Below are 19558 nucleotides of genomic sequence, written 5' to 3' on the forward strand. Positions count from 1 at the left end.
GTCATTGATGAGTTGTAGTGTAAGTACACGGGGTGTTATTGATGAGTTGTAGTGTAAGTACACGGGGTGTCATTGATGAGTTGTAGTGTAAGTACACGGGGTGTCATTGATGAGTTGTAGTGTAAGTACACGTGGTTTCATTGATGAGTTGTAGTGTAAGTACACGTGGTGTTATTGATGAGTTGTAGTGTAAGTACACGTGGTGTTATTGATGAGTTGTAGTGTAAGTACACGGGGTGTCATTGATGAGTTGTAGTGTAAGTACACGGAATGTTAATGATGAGTTGTAGTGTAAGTACACGTGGTGTTATTGATGAGTTGTAGTGTAAGTACACGTGGTGTTATTGATGAGTTGTAGTGTAAGTACACGTGGTGTTATTGATGAGTTGTAGTGTAAGTACACGTGGTTTCATTGATGAGTTGTAGTGTAAGTACACGTGGTGTTATTGATGAGTTGTAGTGTAAGTACACGGGGTGTCATTGATGAGTTGTAGTGTAAGTACACGGAATGTTAATGATGAGTTGTAGTGTAAGTACACGGGGTGTCATTGATGAGTTGTAGTGTAAGTACACGGGGTGTCATTGATGAGTTGTAGTGTAAGTACACGGGGTGTCATTGATGAGTTGTAGTGTAAGTACACGGCATGTTAATGATGAGTTGTAGTGTAAGTACACGCACAGCAAAAAAAGTATAGGTTTCCATCTTCCGGAAACCTTCCGGAAACCTTCCGGATACCTTCCCATTTTGGATCCGGCCCGGATACCTTCCGGAAACCTTCCAAAAATAATGTCAAAATTTGGGGGGTGCATTTTGTTCACTTAAGTGTGAAACACATAAAAAAATTAACTTGAAAATACCAAGCAATTTGAAGGTTGTTGAAGGCATCTGGAAGGTTTCCGGAAGGTTTCCGGAAGGTATCCGGAAGGTATCCGGATGCAAATTTTCTTCATGACTTGCTTCTGGTAAATAATGTTAGCCTGTGCATTACAGGTACCTGTTGTAATATTCTGTGTTATTTTAATGGTAAATATCCTCCTAAAACATTTTTGGAGAAGAAAATTGTTCAATTTCATATTTTGTCCTTTTCGGATGTTAATGGTATTTAATGAACAAACATCAGTTCTTGTATAATGATATCCTTAAATTTCATGTCCAGACTTCCAGTTTGTACTGAGAAAAAGAAAAAGTTACAGGTACCTGTTGTAATATTCTGTGTTATTTTAATGGTAAATATCCTCCTCAAACTGAGATATGTGGGCATGCATTGTTCACAAGTTGTTTTGCGACATGGGTCCAATGTGTGAAGCTTATTGCTGGTGTCCGCCACCATGATATTGTTGCAATATTGCTAAAAGTGGCAAAACAGCATTCTCACTCACAAAAAAATGGAAAGTCATTGGCTATGTGCTTTGGCATTTGGCCCTGGTGAGATTAACAGATTAGTTTGGAACGGTATCAGTACTTGTTATATCGGGACAGTGTAGTTTCATGGGAATATAAAACAGAATACAATTGTCCCAAATTGGTGCATAAGACTAATGGCATCCATAGAAAACACCTAAATAAAGTACAGAAAAAATATCAATGTCATTTGTCTACTAAGGTGGAACTACAACTTTTGTTAAGTATTTATAGTAGGAAAACATTCAGGGCATTAGTACATTTCATATTTGTTCAGCACCTATGTTATGGCTGATCAGTATTATATATCTTTATGCTAATGAAGCAAAACAAATCATGTTTTTGGAAAAAAATATTATTTATTGATTATATGGCATTTCATAGGTACATATCACAAATTGAAATTTGATCAAGCAAGAAGAGGAACTAGCATAAAGTAACCAGTGGTGTTTGCAAGGCCTTACAGAACAGACGATTCAATGCCTTTTTCTAAATAAACAAATTAGTCAAATCTCAGAAGAATTTTATTGAAGAAAAATATCTAAAGTCAATTATGTTTCTGCAGTAAACCACAAAAGTCATTCAGATTTGTATGGTCAGCATCGGTGTACACAACCTGGACATAGTCACAGTGCTTTGGCATAAATTCATTCAGACTTCATTAGTGTCATAATAAAACCACCTACAGTCACACTGATGTGGCATTATTCATTCAGAATCATCACTTTCTGAGGTGAATCTGTTGGTTGTTATCAGGAGTACTGTTCATCTTCCGGCGAGTCCCTTGTCTGAATTGTGTGAGCAAGATCTTCTTAAATGTAGCTGGTGTGAGATTGTGAAATCCAGGTACCTGAAACATTTCATAACATCTTTAGAAACTTGTTAGTCAAAAGTTATGAAACACACACATATTTACAAATGTTTAAAGTTGTTTTCTCAAACAGTGAGGTATTGACAATTTATCTTGCAACTGATATTTAACCAATCTTTGAACATGTAAATAAGCCATTGCAAACAGTAAAGTGTTCAGAAAATACAAAAATGTATCCGGTCTTCTAAAACAATACCACAAGGTTCACCTGAATTTTGGTTGAGTGTTTGCATTACATCAAAATGTAAGGAAGGGTAAACAAGACTATGAAAAACTAAGTTACATAGGTTCTTATACATAAATACATAAATGCAACTATTCATAATTATCAAAACACATGTCATGTAAGTGATCTCAAAATACAACATAATGAGCGAGTGAGTTGGTATAGTTTCATGCAGCTTGTTAGCAATATTCCAGCTATGGGCTTCACACATTGTACCCATGTGGTGAATTGAACCCGGGTTTCAGAGACTGTTTCACCCACTAGGCTACCCTTGCACACCAAATACAAAAGAAAGTATATTAGGAATTCAGACAATAGATATTCTCACCAAATTCATTAATTCATTAATGGAAGCTATATTGAAATTCAAATTTTGACAAATTAGGATGAGACTGTAGAAGCATTTATCTAAGTTATTATGGATATTAAATATCTACCGTTAATTGGTAGTCCATCATAGACAGTGATAAGAAATTCAACTGAAAAGTACAACCTGAACCATCAACTAAAAACTATGTATATTACATTAAAGGGGCCGGTCATGTATTACCGGTATGTTCTCATTCATTTTTGACACAACCCTCCCTGAAAGAAAATGCAAAGCACTTTATATTTTATTGTCCATTTTGTCAAAAGTCTCCGCTAGAGACTCTCACATTTTAGGGTGACCCTCCCTGTTTGTTCTGATCTGAATTCAAATATTCATGACTCATTATCATATTTTATCATTCATCCTATCTTTTTTGAAAATTAACTAAATAAAGATTAACTATAACATGCAAATCTGCCAAAATATTGGCCTGGCAAAGTTTAAATTAATCATAATTACTGTTATAAAGTTTTGGATCCATCGTCTGTTTCTAAATACAGTGAAACCCAACTTTGACTTGTGTGGCATTGTTGAATCATCTACCCAATGTTCTTTATGCATTGATATGCATCTGCACAGAGTGGTCAAAGTCTGTGTCTGACACATAGTGTGCTACAAGGGAGACATCAGTTTGTGTCTAGCCAAACTGTCTGATAATCTCAAGGGCTGCCTTGGTAGCATCAAGGGATGTAGCTAATCCTAAATAAACATAAAACAAGTGACATCATCTCTTCTACAGAACACATGATCAAAGCCTGCCCCACCTTTGATGTTTATTACCTTGCTACTCTAAAAACAGCTAATTAGCAAAATGAACTCAATGTCAAATCATTGTGGACTAGGGATTAACAGGGCAATTAGTGTCGGGTGGGTATTAGTACTTGCAATTGTCTGTTAATTACTTAATTGAGTAGTGACGGCTTAGTCAGTTGTGCCTTTACAAATGTTATTCAACTTATCGAGTCAGTTTACTATGTACCATGCTTCTTGGGACCAAGGAAATGTATCTTGCTGGATAACAGTTTTTTTCTAATTTATCAGAGATCAGAAATAATAATAATGACGTTTTTGATGTGCATTTCTTTGTTGTGTTCACTAGGATGATGGTGATGGTGTTTGAATTATTAGACACTATTTATTCCAAAAGAGGAATAGGGTTGGTGAAGAGGCAAAGCTTATTTGAACAACATATATATTGATATACAGAAACTGTACAACAAACAGATTAACTGTATCTACAGTTGAAACTATCATGATGCAAATTTTCACTGAATCAAAGTCATATCTTTTCAAGACTCAGATCAGGTTGTAGTGATTGAAGGTCACATTAAACTTGCTAATTTCAAATCATTCATCCCACACTTATGATTTGGTTTGTTGTTTTATGCCGCACTCAAGCAATATTCCGGCTATATAATAATCGAGTCTGGACCAGACAGTCCAGTGATTGACATCATGAGCATCGACCCACACAATTGGGATCAATGACATGCATCAACCAAGTCACCGAGCCTGATCGCAACCTGATGGCGTTAGTCAACTCTTTAGACGAGCATTGTCGCCCGTTACGGAAAGTATTGGGTTACAAATATCCCTTGTAAAACCTTTCAACATGTTCAAATGACACATCGAAAGGACATTGTGAAAAATTGCACCATGTTAGGATTCTTAAATACAGTTTCAGCTTGACATTGAGTACTTTAAACTTTAAAGTGAAAAATACATTCACAACAGTCGGTGAGTAAATTGGAGTAGGGGAATAATTTCGAAGGTAAACTTGTTTCAACGTTTAACAACTACATGCATTTGTGTTTGTATGAGACGATGTGTGTTTAATTCCATATATTTTACTTCAAAGCATGTTATCACAATAAATTGAGTCGGGTATCGGATAAGTTGGAGTAGAGGCTAATTTCTATTGTAAACCTGTTTTAACATTTCACAATTATTGGTCTTTGCAAGTTATCAATCCTAGTTTAAATTCATTTATTTTACCAAGGTAAAAAAAAAAAATAAGGTGTCATTTTCGTCAAGTAATAATCGCCGTTTTCGCTTTCGGCGAGTATTTCGCCAGTCAGTGCTGTTTTGCTAAGGTGTCGTTTCAGCTATAACCCGCTTATTGCAACTATTCATAATTATCAAAACACATGTCATGTAAGTGATCTCAAAATACAACATAATGAGCGAGTGAGTTGGTATAGTTTCATGCAGCTTGTTAGCAATATTCCAGCTATGGGCTTCACACATTGTACCCATGTGGTGAATTGAACCCGGGTTTCAGAGACTGTTTCACCCACTAGGCTACCCTTGCACACCAAATACAAAAGAAAGTATATTAGGAATTCAGACAATAGATATTCTCACCAAATTCATTAATTCATTAATGGAAGCTATATTGAAATTCAAATTTTGACAAATTAGGATGAGACTGTAGAAGCATTTATCTAAGTTATTATGGATATTAAATATCTACCGTTAATTGGTAGTCCATCATAGACAGTGATAAGAAATTCAACTGAAAAGTACAACCTGAACCATCAACTAAAAACTATGTATATTACATTAAAGGGGCCGGTCATGTATTACCGGTATGTTCTCATTCATTTTTGACACAACCCTCCCTGAAAGAAAATGCAAAGCACTTTATATTTTATTGTCCATTTTGTCAAAAGTCTCCGCTAGAGACTCTCACATTTTAGGGTGACCCTCCCTGTTTGTTCTGATCTGAATTCAAATATTCATGACTCATTATCATATTTTATCATTCATCCTATCTTTTTTGAAAATTAACTAAATAAAGATTAACTATAACATGCAAATCTGCCAAAATATTGGCCTGGCAAAGTTTAAATTAATCATAATTACTGTTATAAAGTTTTGGATCCATCGTCTGTTTCTAAATACAGTGAAACCCAACTTTGACTTGTGTGGCATTGTTGAATCATCTACCCAATGTTCTTTATGCATTGATATGCATCTGCACAGAGTGGTCAAAGTCTGTGTCTGACACATAGTGTGCTACAAGGGAGACATCAGTTTGTGTCTAGCCAAACTGTCTGATAATCTCAAGGGCTGCCTTGGTAGCATCAAGGGATGTAGCTAATCCTAAATAAACATAAAACAAGTGACATCATCTCTTCTACAGAACACATGATCAAAGCCTGCCCCACCTTTGATGTTTATTACCTTGCTACTCTAAAAACAGCTAATTAGCAAAATGAACTCAATGTCAAATCATTGTGGACTAGGGATTAACAGGGCAATTAGTGTCGGGTGGGTATTAGTACTTGCAATTGTCTGTTAATTACTTAATTGAGTAGTGACGGCTTAGTCAGTTGTGCCTTTACAAATGTTATTCAACTTATCGAGTCAGTTTACTATGTACCATGCTTCTTGGGACCAAGGAAATGTATCTTGCTGGATAACAGTTTTTTTCTAATTTATCAGAGATCAGAAATAATAATAATGACGTTTTTGATGTGCATTTCTTTGTTGTGTTCACTAGGATGATGGTGATGGTGTTTGAATTATTAGACACTATTTATTCCAAAAGAGGAATAGGGTTGGTGAAGAGGCAAAGCTTATTTGAACAACATATATATTGATATACAGAAACTGTACAACAAACAGATTAACTGTATCTACAGTTGAAACTATCATGATGCAAATTTTCACTGAATCAAAGTCATATCTTTTCAAGACTCAGATCAGGTTGTAGTGATTGAAGGTCACATTAAACTTGCTAATTTCAAATCATTCATCCCACACTTATGATTTGGTTTGTTGTTTTATGCCGCACTCAAGCAATATTCCGGCTATATAATAATCGAGTCTGGACCAGACAGTCCAGTGATTGACATCATGAGCATCGACCCACACAATTGGGATCAATGACATGCATCAACCAAGTCACCGAGCCTGATCGCAACCTGATGGCGTTAGTCAACTCTTTAGACGAGCATTGTCGCCCGTTACGGAAAGTATTGGGTTACAAATATCCCTTGTAAAACCTTTCAACATGTTCAAATGACACATCGAAAGGACATTGTGAAAAATTGCACCATGTTAGGATTCTTAAATACAGTTTCAGCTTGACATTGAGTACTTTAAACTTTAAAGTGAAAAATACATTCACAACAGTCGGTGAGTAAATTGGAGTAGGGGAATAATTTCGAAGGTAAACTTGTTTCAACGTTTAACAACTACATGCATTTGTGTTTGTATGAGACGATGTGTGTTTAATTCCATATATTTTACTTCAAAGCATGTTATCACAATAAATTGAGTCGGGTATCGGATAAGTTGGAGTAGAGGCTAATTTCTATTGTAAACCTGTTTTAACATTTCACAATTATTGGTCTTTGCAAGTTATCAATCCTAGTTTAAATTCATTTATTTTACCAAGGTAAAAAAAAAAAATAAGGTGTCATTTTCGTCAAGTAATAATCGCCGTTTTCGCTTTCGGCGAGTATTTCGCCAGTCAGTGCTGTTTTGCTAAGGTGTCGTTTCAGCTATAACCCGCTTATTGCACATTATTAGTTTCAATTTATATTTATAATCATTTTAACCACTGTAATAAGTAAAAAAATGAAATAAAAGTATATAGAAAATAAACAAGCACTTGTTATAAAATGTGCATCCGCAGGCAATATTTATAAGATAATCCTGCATGTAGCTGTGGCCATCACACTGAAGATGCACTTCACTTCTTTTTCATATGTCCAAATTACAATGATTTAAGACAGAATATGTACTATTATGTTAAGGGATATGATCTAAATTCAATTCTATTAGGTAATCCTGAAAGGACGTCAAAAATAAACTTAGAAATTCTTAAATCAGTAGAAGACTACATTCAGCTATCCAATAGGTTTTGTGATTGTACATAGCATCTTAAATTTATAATACTATTCCTTGCCGTATATTGCAGTACACTATTACTACTATAAATGCGACCTGACAGCGCCGACAACATAGTTTCTATAATTAGAACATGTATATAATTGTATTCCTTGACTGTACTTTTGTCATATCATATTGTATTCTAATTCTGGAGCGGTATTCAAATAAGTTTTTGCTTGTTTACCCATCCAGTTCACATATAAATGTTTAAAACAATATTTAGTAAACAAATAATTTAAACTCATGCAACAACATAGCGTGTGAAGACGATAGACCACTGAAAAGAGCATATATATGCACATCCAATGACCCCTGACATCACAAGGCATTGTTTTGCCAGGGTGTCAGGCAACAGAATACTACGAATTACATCACAGGGTACTGTGACCTGTTTGAAAAGTTAGGTACTGTATTCTAAAGGTAGGCCCAAAATTCTAGACAATCCAGTGATTGATATTGTGAACATCAATCCACACTGTTAGATGGTCACTGTCAGATGCCATGAACCAGGTCACTGAGCCTGATCACCTGATCTATTAGGTTATCTCTTATGGGTGAGGCTAAAACGGCACCTCAGCAAAATGTCACTGATTTCTCCAACGAAAACAGCACCTTGATTTGGCAAAAAGGGCTACTAATTGTTGTCTGTTATCTGGAGAGACATGTTGATTCCTGGCCGAAATATATATAAATGAAATTTCTATAAAATTACTATTTATTTCCTACTTACTAAAATAAATATGACATATATAGTATACCTGCTGTCCAGCTTCTTGACATTTTCGCCAGACTCAGGTTCAGCTTGACATTGAGCTAATCTGAGTAAAGCTACTTAAAACTTCAAAGCATGTGATCTTTCAATGATAAGTTTAGTTGCACCTCCCAATCAGAATCATGAGTAAATTTGAGCAGAGGCTAATTTCTAATGAAAACTATTTTTAGGTGACTAACATTTAACAATTATTTGTGTTTGCAAGTTTAATTGCATTTATTTTACTTCAAAGAAATCAAAGCATATTATATTTTCACAATAAGTTTAGTTGCATCTCCAAATCAGAGTCGGCAAGTAGATGCTAGTTTTTAATGTAAACCTTTTTGAAAATTTCTCAGTTATTTGTGTTTACAAGTGACCATGCAAGTTTAATTTCATGTATTCGGGCATATTCAGACCCAAGGTAAAAAAAATAACAAGGTGCTGTTTTCACCAGGCAATAGTAGGCGAGGTACTATTTCCCTTTATAGTATAACCCTCTCTTACAACTAGCATAGGTTGATGGGGACCAATTCCAACCCGGAATCCCCAAATGAGTGGGTATGGTTTTACGCTGTTTTTAGCAATACCACAGCAAGGGACACCTGACATAGACTTCACACATTGTACCCATGACAAGAATCGAACCTTGGTCTTCAGCACTTCAACCACTATGCTACCCCACCGCCAAAATTCCCAACATGATAAAGTTGTCATCACGGTATTCTTCAACAAGTTCAAGTGAAAATATCCATACCTTTCAAATGTCTTATCTTCCACTTCACTATGTTCACTGTTGCAAAACTCCTGTCATTTAATTTGTTCTTGATTATTCACACCTGCAAAAGTAAGTTTAGTCGGTACGGTATGAACTAAAAAAATGAGTCACTATAGAGTATCTAGATAAAGGAATACAAGTAAGCAAACATATTTCTACATCATATACATTAGCAAGGATTAACATAAATTAGGTAGATTGCTTATCCTACAAAAATTAAATCACACATTTACTAACATATATAACACAGAATAAGTGGCTTACAGAAGATAAATAACTTTAATACGTGATCAATATGATTAACATATTCCTTACCTGAATCAGAGACCATATAACAGTCTATGTATTATGGTCTCTGTCTGAATATGTCACATCTTCAGCTCCCTGCAATCGAGGTTGTGAAACATTTCTGCTGTAGGAATATTACATCCGCTGGGATATCCCTTGTCACACTGCCTGGCATGGTAGGCAAACGCATATTCCATACACCACATAGGTATACTTCCTAATACACACTGTCGAAATCCCCGCGGCTCCCAATATGGCCTGTATGAACTGTAATCGGCCAACCTCGTCTCTTTCCGTAACTGCTGCAGAAATGACCGCTCGTCATTCGTGACCAACTCGTGTTATTCCGGGACAAGCAAGTCTACCCATAATTCCCTGTATGGCCGAGGGCGCCATTTTGGAACACAATTGTAAACAAACACTCAAACCTCGTGTACTCGATGTACACCGTGATGCTTGATTGCGATATGCTTACCTCGTGTATCGATACATTGTTCTCAATCACCCGTAACTCGGAAATCCCGGTCGAAATCCACCTGAGCCATCCACAACGAGGACGTCAAGTATTTCGAAAACTCGATTGACAGCCGAAGGAAGGAAGAGCAGCTTGCAGATGCCAGGTATGTAGCAGGGCTTCGAGACATAATGTTCCATGATTTCTATACAGAGATCTTATGGAATGGATTGATTTAGATATTTTCCTGATCTCCATGTTACTACTGTAAACGTCAAGGGCCTTTTAGTTTTGTTGTTTTCGGAAACCCTTTGTTATTATTATGATCAAGTGTTTGTTGTGACATGGTATTTCTATTTGGGCTTGCATAAGAGCTACAGTTGCAGGACTTTTAAGGGTCGTGTCCTTATTCTCAACATAACGCTGGGATTTGATGATGAGGGTTAGTTACCAAGGGTATAAATCTGGCAAAGTGCATGTCAAACAAAACGTGGCATTCAATTCCAATCATGTGTTGCCACCTGAACCACCTGAAAGTGAGATATGGATTACAATGAATAATGACAGCTAATCAATCTTTAACAAATTCACACTGAAACATTGAAAGGATAAAGACAACTTAGTTGTTTTCTGTTTCAGCATGTTCAGGGTTTGTGGGCAGGTTCACAGACATCCTCAGGGAGGATACCAAGTATTGAGTGAGTATTTTTGTTTGTGATAAATACAAACTACATGTATTCATCATGGTATATTTCAATGTAATGTGAAACGTCACACTCACAATAGTCCAGCTCTGTGATGGCAGCCTGTAAATAATTGAACATGGACCAGGCAATCTAGTGATTGTTATTTTCAGCAAAGATCCATGCCCTCAGAGTATGATGACAACCTAGTCTGACCACTCAATTCATTAGTTGATTAGTGTTTGCAGCGGTAGAAACTAACACTTTCAGTCCACTAGTCCTAAAATGATAGCATATAGCAAAACTTTTAAAATGTCAAAATGACTAGTGCCAATTTCTAACCCTGGTGTTTGGATGTTGTGTTTGTGTGTGTATGTATGAGTGTATTTAGGTTGGTTTGTTGTTTAACGCCGCACTCAGCTGTATGACGGCGGTCTGTAAATAATCGAGTCTGGACCAGACAACCCAGTGATTCATATCATGAGCATCGAGCCACGGAATTTAGATCAATGACATGCATCAACCAAGTCAGAGTCTGACCACCCGATCCCGTTAGTCACCTTTTACGACAAGCACAATGGCCTTTTACGGCAAGCATGGGTTGCTGAAGACCTAGTCTACCCCGGAATCTTCACGGGTCGAGTGTATTTAACTTAAATCATGAATCCTATACTTGTTTCTCTGTGCTTTTACAATGTAACCCAAATTTTCTCGGGAATAATAAAGTATTCTCTTATTTATATCATTTCTGAACAAAGTGTCATATCAAGGTTAGATCTCTGTCAAAACAGTGCCATGGAAAAGCCAAACAAATAGCCTAGAAATAAAAGTAAATACTGCATTGCATTAATCTGCATTTCAAGAAAATGTGGCAATAATTCATGAAATGATATTCACCTCGGTGAGGATCTCTCTGCATTGTCGAACAAGTTATTTCCTATGTAATGTATGTGTTGAATGACCCTGACTTTGTTGTCAAAATATTGTTTTAACATTTGTTAAATATGGGGATAAATGTCATCTCTGAATGTTTGACATGAATTATTATGATTAGGGTAGTTCTAAGTCGGAATCACAACCGGGGTCTTTTCATTTGAATCAAATGTACAACATGTACAGTTTGGACATTTCTGTGATGTGAATGCTACTTATGTTTGTAGAATGTCCGGATGAATAAAAGAGACAGTCATCCGTGCAGCATCAATGCAAAGAAAGACCATAGAAGAGCAACAGTGAGTGGTAAATATTTTGAAATTATTCTGTTTGGTTCATATGGTTATTTTGCAAATATGTCTTCAGTTTGTTCCTTATCGCTGTAGGCACGGATGTCCTATTATCTAAGGCACTACAATTTTCTGTGCAGAGTTGCATCTCTTGGGCTTAGCAGAAACCTATAGTCATGGGTTCAAATCCTGGTTCTCCCCGATTATGTTGCTAGGTTTGTCAGCATTATACACATACTCGTGGGATTCATCAAAGACCTGCATCACTTAGGACTTTCTTCCCACATCAAACTAACATGCGGTGATATATCTGGAATACTGTTCAAAGCAGTGTTAAAGCCAAATCATTTATTTAACACTGCATCCAGCAATAGTTTGGCTATATGACAAGGATTGTGAATATATATTTTTCCATGTTGATGAGTTGAAACAATCACTAAATGACATCTCTTAAAAAGATTCCCAGCATTCCAAGCCTAATTAATAGATAAGGTTGTGATTGAGTAGGCTCATTGATCACATGTAATCATACCACAGTGATGTGGGATATTGTCCATAATAGTTATCATCGGTTTGTCTGGACCGAGTTCATAACATTAGTCACTGGTTTGTCTGGTTGAGATTTGAGATGTGATTATCTTAAATGTTTAGCATATAGACTCACATATGACAACTTAAGTGATTTTGCTGCCTTCTATCTGTAAGTACATGTGGCAACAATTCTTTTTGATTGCTAAAATCTTTTTACATAATGCTGCAGAAACTGAAGTCCTGCGTGAGATCCCTGGATGAGTACTCCAGGTTGACAGTCTGGAAGGACCAGACAAGGGAGTCCTAAACAGAGGCTGCACCCCTTCAGATATCAGAGGTGATTTGCAGACAGCGACGATGAGGGTCCTGTTATTTCAATGGAGGCCGACCGAGAAATAGTATGCCAAATGGTACTGGGACACACAGAGGCTGGTCTGGCTAATGTGAGAAGACCAACCAATGCCAAGCTGGAGTGGAATTCTTCCAGGACATTCAGGAAATTCTTGTAAACACTTGAAAGGAATGATAAATGGGACTTATTGTCTTTAAATGTGGACCCAAACACCAAATGGAAAGTTCACAATTCTACTAACACAATGCAGCAGAGATAGAGTCTAACTGGTATCCCCTCATCCTGGTTCCTGTTCATCCATGGCAATATAGAAAGAAAAGGAGGATTGAGGGAAAGTAAGTCATCTGAACTGGTGAACATAATCCGTAGGTACTGTCAAGCGAACAGTTATCACACTCTGTTATGAGTATTGAAGAATAGGATGAAATTGCATACTGCATCAGGAACCATCATGTGAACACTGTTCAATGTGCGATATACTATAGGCATATGAATAAAAGAAATTGATAATTTGATTGTTGCTTATGTTTCATTTGCCAGCTGTGTAAATGGGGATGTTTCATGATTTTGCCTCAGTTTAATAGCCACACTTATCTTATGAAACCATGCATTGCTTGGGCATCTCAAGATAAATAACACATGTTTCCTTTGCTCTGAAAATGTCTGATGACACATTGATCTGTTATGTCAAAGGTTAAAGTCACAACCAGACAAAAAGTTTGTTTGTGGTCTAACTCTTCCTTTGGGCAGGGGTCGAAGTTGGAAAAAGGTCGTGTGTGATCTATATAGACTACATTTTCCCTTAAATTGCCTTTTCTACAGAAGTCTTAGTAACTCTTATACATATACTGGTTACATTACTTCCATATTTTGGTCAATGATATGTTGAATTCTACCAAAGGACTGCATATTTGGTTTATGTGCTGGATAGCTCTTTGAAATGTTTTTGAAATATTTATCACTGATATTGAAGGTCAAATTCACACTCAGAAGTGATAACTCATGAGGGGTTGAAGTGTAAGATCAAGGAAACAGTGAAGGGGTCATTCATAAAGTATTTCTGCAATTATAACTAAAATGCCTATTTCTGGAGATATTTGTGAAGTATTAAGCACATCGTTGTTATATTATTTGAATACACATATATGTGCAGTGGTTACAACTCCAGTGTCAAATTAACTGTCAATCCCTTTTAATAAAATAATTCACAGTAACTGAGGAAGAGCTTACTGTAGTACCATAAAACTAGGGTGAGGCAAATGTCAATGAAGTTAGTATTTTGGATATAACAAGTACATGTACCGTTACAAATAGTCTTATTATCATCTCACTAGGACCAAAGGCCCAAGTGAGCACATTGTCAATGACTTTTTCTTTTTCTCAGTACAAACTGGAAGTCTGGACATGAAATTTAAGGATATCATTATACAAGAACTGATGTTTGTTCATTAAATACCATTAACATCCGAAAAGGACAAAATATGAAATTGAACAATTTTCTTCTCCAAAAATGTTTTAGGAGGATATTTACCATTAAAATAACACAGAATATTACAACAGGTACCTGTAATGCACAGGCTAACATTATTTACCAGAAGCAAGTCATGAAGAAAATTTGCATCCGGATACCTTCCGGATACCTTCCGGAAACCTTCCGGAAACCTTCCAGATGCCTTCAACAACCTTCAAATTGCTTGGTATTTTCAAGTTAATTTTTTTATGTGTTTCACACTTAAGTGAACAAAATGCACCCCCCAAATTTTGACATTATTTTTGGAAGGTTTCCGGAAGGTTTCCGGAAGGTATCCGGGCCGGATCCAAAATGGGAAGGTATCCGGAAGGTTTCCGGAAGGTTTCCGGAAGACGGAAACCTACACTTTTTTTGCTGTGACGGGGTGTTTTTGATCAATTGTAGGGTAACTGCGGAAACTCATCCAGGTCTTAATTCTCGCTACCGCTAAAAAGATATCTATGGACATCCCATTACGGGTCACGTCAGAACCACCTTTCATCCGACCAGTCAGAGTGTCACTTATCAGGTCATGAAAGTGACAGTCGGAATGTGATTTCTGTTCATGCAACCTCGAATCATGTAACGACAGTTACGGGCTTAATGACTGAAACCATACAATCTAGGCCATCTATTTGCCATTCCAGAATATTCGTTTGTTCTGTTTTCAAATTTGTAATCGATAATTTGACATAATATGTTTAAAAGCGTTGTCGCCGGTTAGAAACTGGTGCCGTAAAGTACGAGAAAGCTGCCTTCTGTCGACTTCTTGTCGGTCATTCCATTGGTCGGTCAAAATTCGCGAAAGGACGGTCTGATGTGACGCGTAATGGAACGTCCTCAGATCTTTGTTTAGCTGTGTAACTGCGTGGGGTGTTATTGATAATTTCCACATGAGGCATCGCCACATTCGCGTTTTTCCGCTTTCATATATTGTCTTAAGTCACTTGAGGTAGTGTAAGTAACGTCAACATTGAGATGCCATCGTTCTTCCACTCGTGTACTGGTATATTTGTTGTACTACAAATAATTATTTCAAGAGACATTAAGCTAGAGGTTCAGTAATATGCTTAACCTATGATTGAAAGCGATGACAAAGAGTCGTTGTGTGTGAACCTGCTTGCTGTGTCCTGTAGGGGTGGGGGCTGTACGCGGAGTCGCTGGGCGAGGAGCTGGGGGTGTACCGAGACGACTACGAACTGTAAGTATACAGTGTGGCCGTGTATCAGTTTACCACGACGTAACTGGCAGAACAAAAACAAAACCAAAACGTAAATCTGATGGCAGAACTAAAATTTTGAACAGCAGAATATTCAGCAAAAAACAACTAACATAATAAATATTCAAGCAAAATCAGGTCTTCTACAATACCTGTTTTATGCTACTAGTTACAATGAAGTGCAGTAGTTATATTGATGTCAAATGTTCAAAGAGCAATTAGAATACACCAAGCTGGTGCACACGTACTGAACGCAACAAGTGTTTTATTTCAGAATGGGCCGCTACAGTTTCGAGATTCTACGAGCTTGTCGACTGGTCGTAGACACGGGGATGCACGCACTGAAGTAGGGAGCGTAACTGCCACTCGTTAACACACAGAGTAGTCGCAGCGCTATGTGGTTCTTATGGAGAATCCAGAATCATTATGGGGCTCTGATTCTGTAAGCTGGTAAAACATGCATCTCCACCATGGGGTCTCGACAGCACGCCTCTTACCGTTGTTAGAATGTACAAAGTTGTTAGTGGCACTTGCATGGCAGTGGCAGTGTTGTTCCTGACATTTGAGACGACTGCAGTTCCAGCTTACCGTCTGTAACCGTTACCAATGTTACAATGTGTAACTAATTGACTGGTTATCAACATGATTTCTTCGAAACAAATTTCAGAATTTAAAAAGTTAGTTGTATAACGAGTAAGTGAGAGAGTTGGGTTTAACGCCGCTTTTAATATCATTCCAGCGGCGCCTTAGACGACTGGGCCACCCGTGCCCCAAATTGTTGTAGAATGAGCGTCTACGTGCGTCCTAATGTGTTTAAAGCTATTGTATTTCTATTGTATTAGTGTCATGTTTCTGCAGCTGGTCCCGCGACGAGGCCATCCAGTATCTCCAGAACTACACAGCAGAATCACTGAACAGCATCATTGTCGAAATTGACCGCTACATCACGTGGCCTGGTCAAGCTCTGGCCTACAAGATCGGGGAGATCAAGATTCGGGAGTTGCGTCAAAGAGCAGAGAAGCGACTAGGTGAGACTCCCTAGATAACGCCTTCAGCATCCTTTCGTGTAGGGTCTGAGGGATGCTAGGAGGTAACCTATATGTATTCTGTATAACTTTAGAACCCGACAAAGTGTGTATTTACATCTTGCGAAATAGAGACATGGGTTTCTACTCCAGAGGGCATCGAAGTGACAGATAGACAGTTTTAGTTTCAGTATTTGAACCGCAGGCCTATATTACAATCACGTATGCATGTACAGGCTGTGTGACATGGGGTAGAAAATGCAAGACCGTATAAAGGGTCCACACAGTGACACATTCCTTGTTCTGTTTACATGTGTCAGATATCTACCAAAACATTATTGTCTTGCGATATGTGCACTGTAATAATCTCACAAAATTAGCAACAGATGGATTTTCACAATATGTGAAGCGAAACACTCCGCCCTTGTATTTCCATAGTGTTTCCACATCACCGATACATGATACTCATCTTCCACTGTGGAACCGTTATTAACGTGACAATATAAACAGTCCAGTCTATCACAATATGCAGTGTCGGTAGGACTCTCCCCGCTTCTACAACCAATCTGAAGATTTTACATCTAAATCTATTACAGTGATATGTCAGAAGAACATATATACGTTTCAACACTTAGTAATGGTTGAACTTGACTATGCCTATCATCGCCACACATCATCGTGTGCATTCACTGACATTATCTACAATGGCCTACGGAAACATCTCAGAAAGCTGTCAGAAAGCTCCAATATGTTCAGAATGCTGCAGCCGGACTTATTGCTCGATGGAAACAAAGGATCCCGCATCACTCCAGTCTTTATGTCCCTGCACTGGCTTCCAACTGAGGCATGAATCCATTTCAATGTGCTGTGTAAAGCATATCGATGTTACACAGGGAACAACACCTGCCTACTGAATCTTGTCAATCACATTAGTTGTTAAAAGGGACAGAAAAATCAGTAATATAAATGATTTCACTGGATGTATCCAAAAGGAAACTATTATTATTATTAATGCTATTTCGAAGACAAATTAACTACACAGTGCCAAATTGACTCAAGCCGTCATAAAATCTCTGTAAAACGCTAGAAATACTTTCGTACTACCGATGTCCTGACAACCCCGTAACACTCCCAAACATTATTGTAATGACGTATATACTAAGATGTTGTTCTATTAGGTTCGTGGAGCTTTCAAGGCATGATATGAGATTGATTTGGTAATCAGTTAATGTCAAGATGAAATATTATACACCAGTGTTCAACTGGTTATAACATTTGTTTTAACTTGTATTGTAGGAGAACTCTTCCACATTCACCAAGTGTCACCACAACTTCAAACATCTGTTAAAACCCCATAGTTCTGCAGCAGAACTTGGTATTGCAGCAGTCGTGGTGATAAATATGTTATTTATATACAAGACAAGGCCATATGTGTTTTCTGTAGCGGTATAATAGCAGTTAGGCTTTACCGCTTGTGACGGCATACCCCCCCCCCCCCCCCCCCCCCCCAAACACACACACATATATTTATGCGAGTTAATGACATCAGTGATATGTCCCCTAAAACACTACTCCTCGTTGTGACGTGAGCCGACTACGTCTGTGTTTGGGTTTTTTTTTTAGTGTACTACACAAACTGTATGTTCACTTTCCTCTGTCTGTAGCTGTATAACAGTATCAGATACCCCTGTCCCATCCTCTGTAGTTGTATAACAGTATCAGATACCCCTGTCACATCCTCTGTAGTTGTATAACAGTATCAGATACCCCTGTCCCATCCTCTGTAGTTGTATAACAGTATCAGATACCCCTGTCCCATCCTCTGTAGTTGTATAACAGTATCAGATACCCCTGTCCCATCCTCTGTAGTTGTATAACAGTATCAGATACCCCTGTCCCATCCTCTGTAGTTGTATAACAGTATCAGATACCCCTGTCACATCCTCTGTAGTTGTATAACAGTATCAGATACCCCTGTCCCATCCTCTGTAGTTGTATAACAGTATCAGATACCCCTGTCACATCCTCTGTAGTTGTATAACAGTATCAGATACCCCTGTCCCATCCTCTGTAGCTGTATAACAGTATCAGATACCCCTGTCACATCCTCTGTAGTTGTATAACAGTATCACATACCCCTGTCACATCCTCTGTAGTTGTATAACAGTATCAGATACCCCTGTCCCATCCTCTGTAGCTGTATAACAGTATCAGATACCCCTGTCCCATCCTCTGTAGTTGTATAACAGTATCAGATACCCCTGTCTCATCCTCTGTAGCTGTATAGCAGTATCAGATACTCCTGTCCCATCCTCTGTAGCTGTATAACAGTATCAGATACCCCTGTCACATCCTCTGTAGCTGTATAACAGTATCAGATACCCCTGTCCCATCCTCTGTAGCTGTATAACAGTATCAGATACCCCTGTCTCATCCTCTGTAGCTGTATAACAGTATCAGATACCCCTGTCCCATCCTCTGTAGCTGTTTTACAGTATCAGATACCCCTGTCCCATCCTCTGTAGCTGTATAACAGTATCAGATACCCCTGTCCCATCCTCTGTAGTTGTATAACAGTATCAGATACCCCTGTCCCATCCTCTGTAGCTGTATAACAGTATCAGATACTCCTGTCTCATCCTCTGTAGCTGTATAACAGTATCAGATACCCCTGTCCCATCCTCTGTAGCTGTAAAACAGTATCAGATACCCCTGTCACATCCTCTGTAGCTGTATAACAGTATCAGATACCCCTGCCACATCCTCTGTAGTTGTATAACAGTATCAGATACCCATGTCACATCCTCTGTAGTTGTATAACAGTATCGGATACCCCTGTCCCATCATCTGTAGCTGTAAAACAGTATCGGATACCCCTGTCCCATCCTCTGTAGTTGTATAACAGTATCACATACCCCTGTCACATCCTCTGTAGCTGTATAAAAGTATCACATACCCCTGTCACATCCTCTG

General features: G+C 37.9%; 1 protein-coding gene and 2 long non-coding RNA genes across 7 annotated transcripts in view; 2 read left to right on the top strand and 1 right to left on the bottom strand.

The window, feature by feature from the left end:
* The window catches only part of LOC139447382 (uncharacterized), a 47315-nt gene that overhangs the window by 27141 nt on the left and 616 nt on the right, over window positions 1-19558 (top strand). For all 4 annotated transcript variants that reach the window (XM_071228700.1, XM_071228701.1, XM_071228702.1 and 1 more), the window contains 3 exons: window positions 15478-15542; window positions 15835-15906; window positions 16419-16588. In XM_071228700.1, the coding sequence (XP_071084801.1) occupies window positions 15478-15542; window positions 15835-15906; window positions 16419-16588 (307 nt within the window). The remainder of the gene's footprint in view (window positions 1-15477; window positions 15543-15834; window positions 15907-16418; window positions 16589-19558) is intronic.
* Window positions 1772-10144, bottom strand: LOC139447739 (uncharacterized). Its single transcript, XR_011652040.1, has 3 exons — window positions 9616-10144; window positions 9280-9361; window positions 1772-2252 (listed from the first exon to the last, which is right to left on the bottom strand). It is a non-coding gene; the product is annotated as an uncharacterized lncRNA (long non-coding RNA).
* LOC139447740 (uncharacterized) lies at window positions 9968-13378 on the top strand. Of its 2 annotated transcripts, none has more exons than XR_011652041.1 (4): window positions 9968-10208; window positions 10682-10740; window positions 11886-11964; window positions 12709-13378. It is a non-coding gene; the product is annotated as an uncharacterized lncRNA (long non-coding RNA). The 2 variants fall into 2 exon arrangements; XR_011652042.1 differs by having other exon boundaries at window positions 11886-11957.

The sequence above is a fragment of the Haliotis cracherodii genome, unplaced genomic scaffold (assembly GCF_022045235.1).
Source record: "Haliotis cracherodii isolate W230 unplaced genomic scaffold, xgHalCrac1.p SCAF_7, whole genome shotgun sequence".
Lineage (NCBI taxonomy): Eukaryota > Metazoa > Mollusca > Gastropoda > Lepetellida > Haliotidae > Haliotis > Haliotis cracherodii.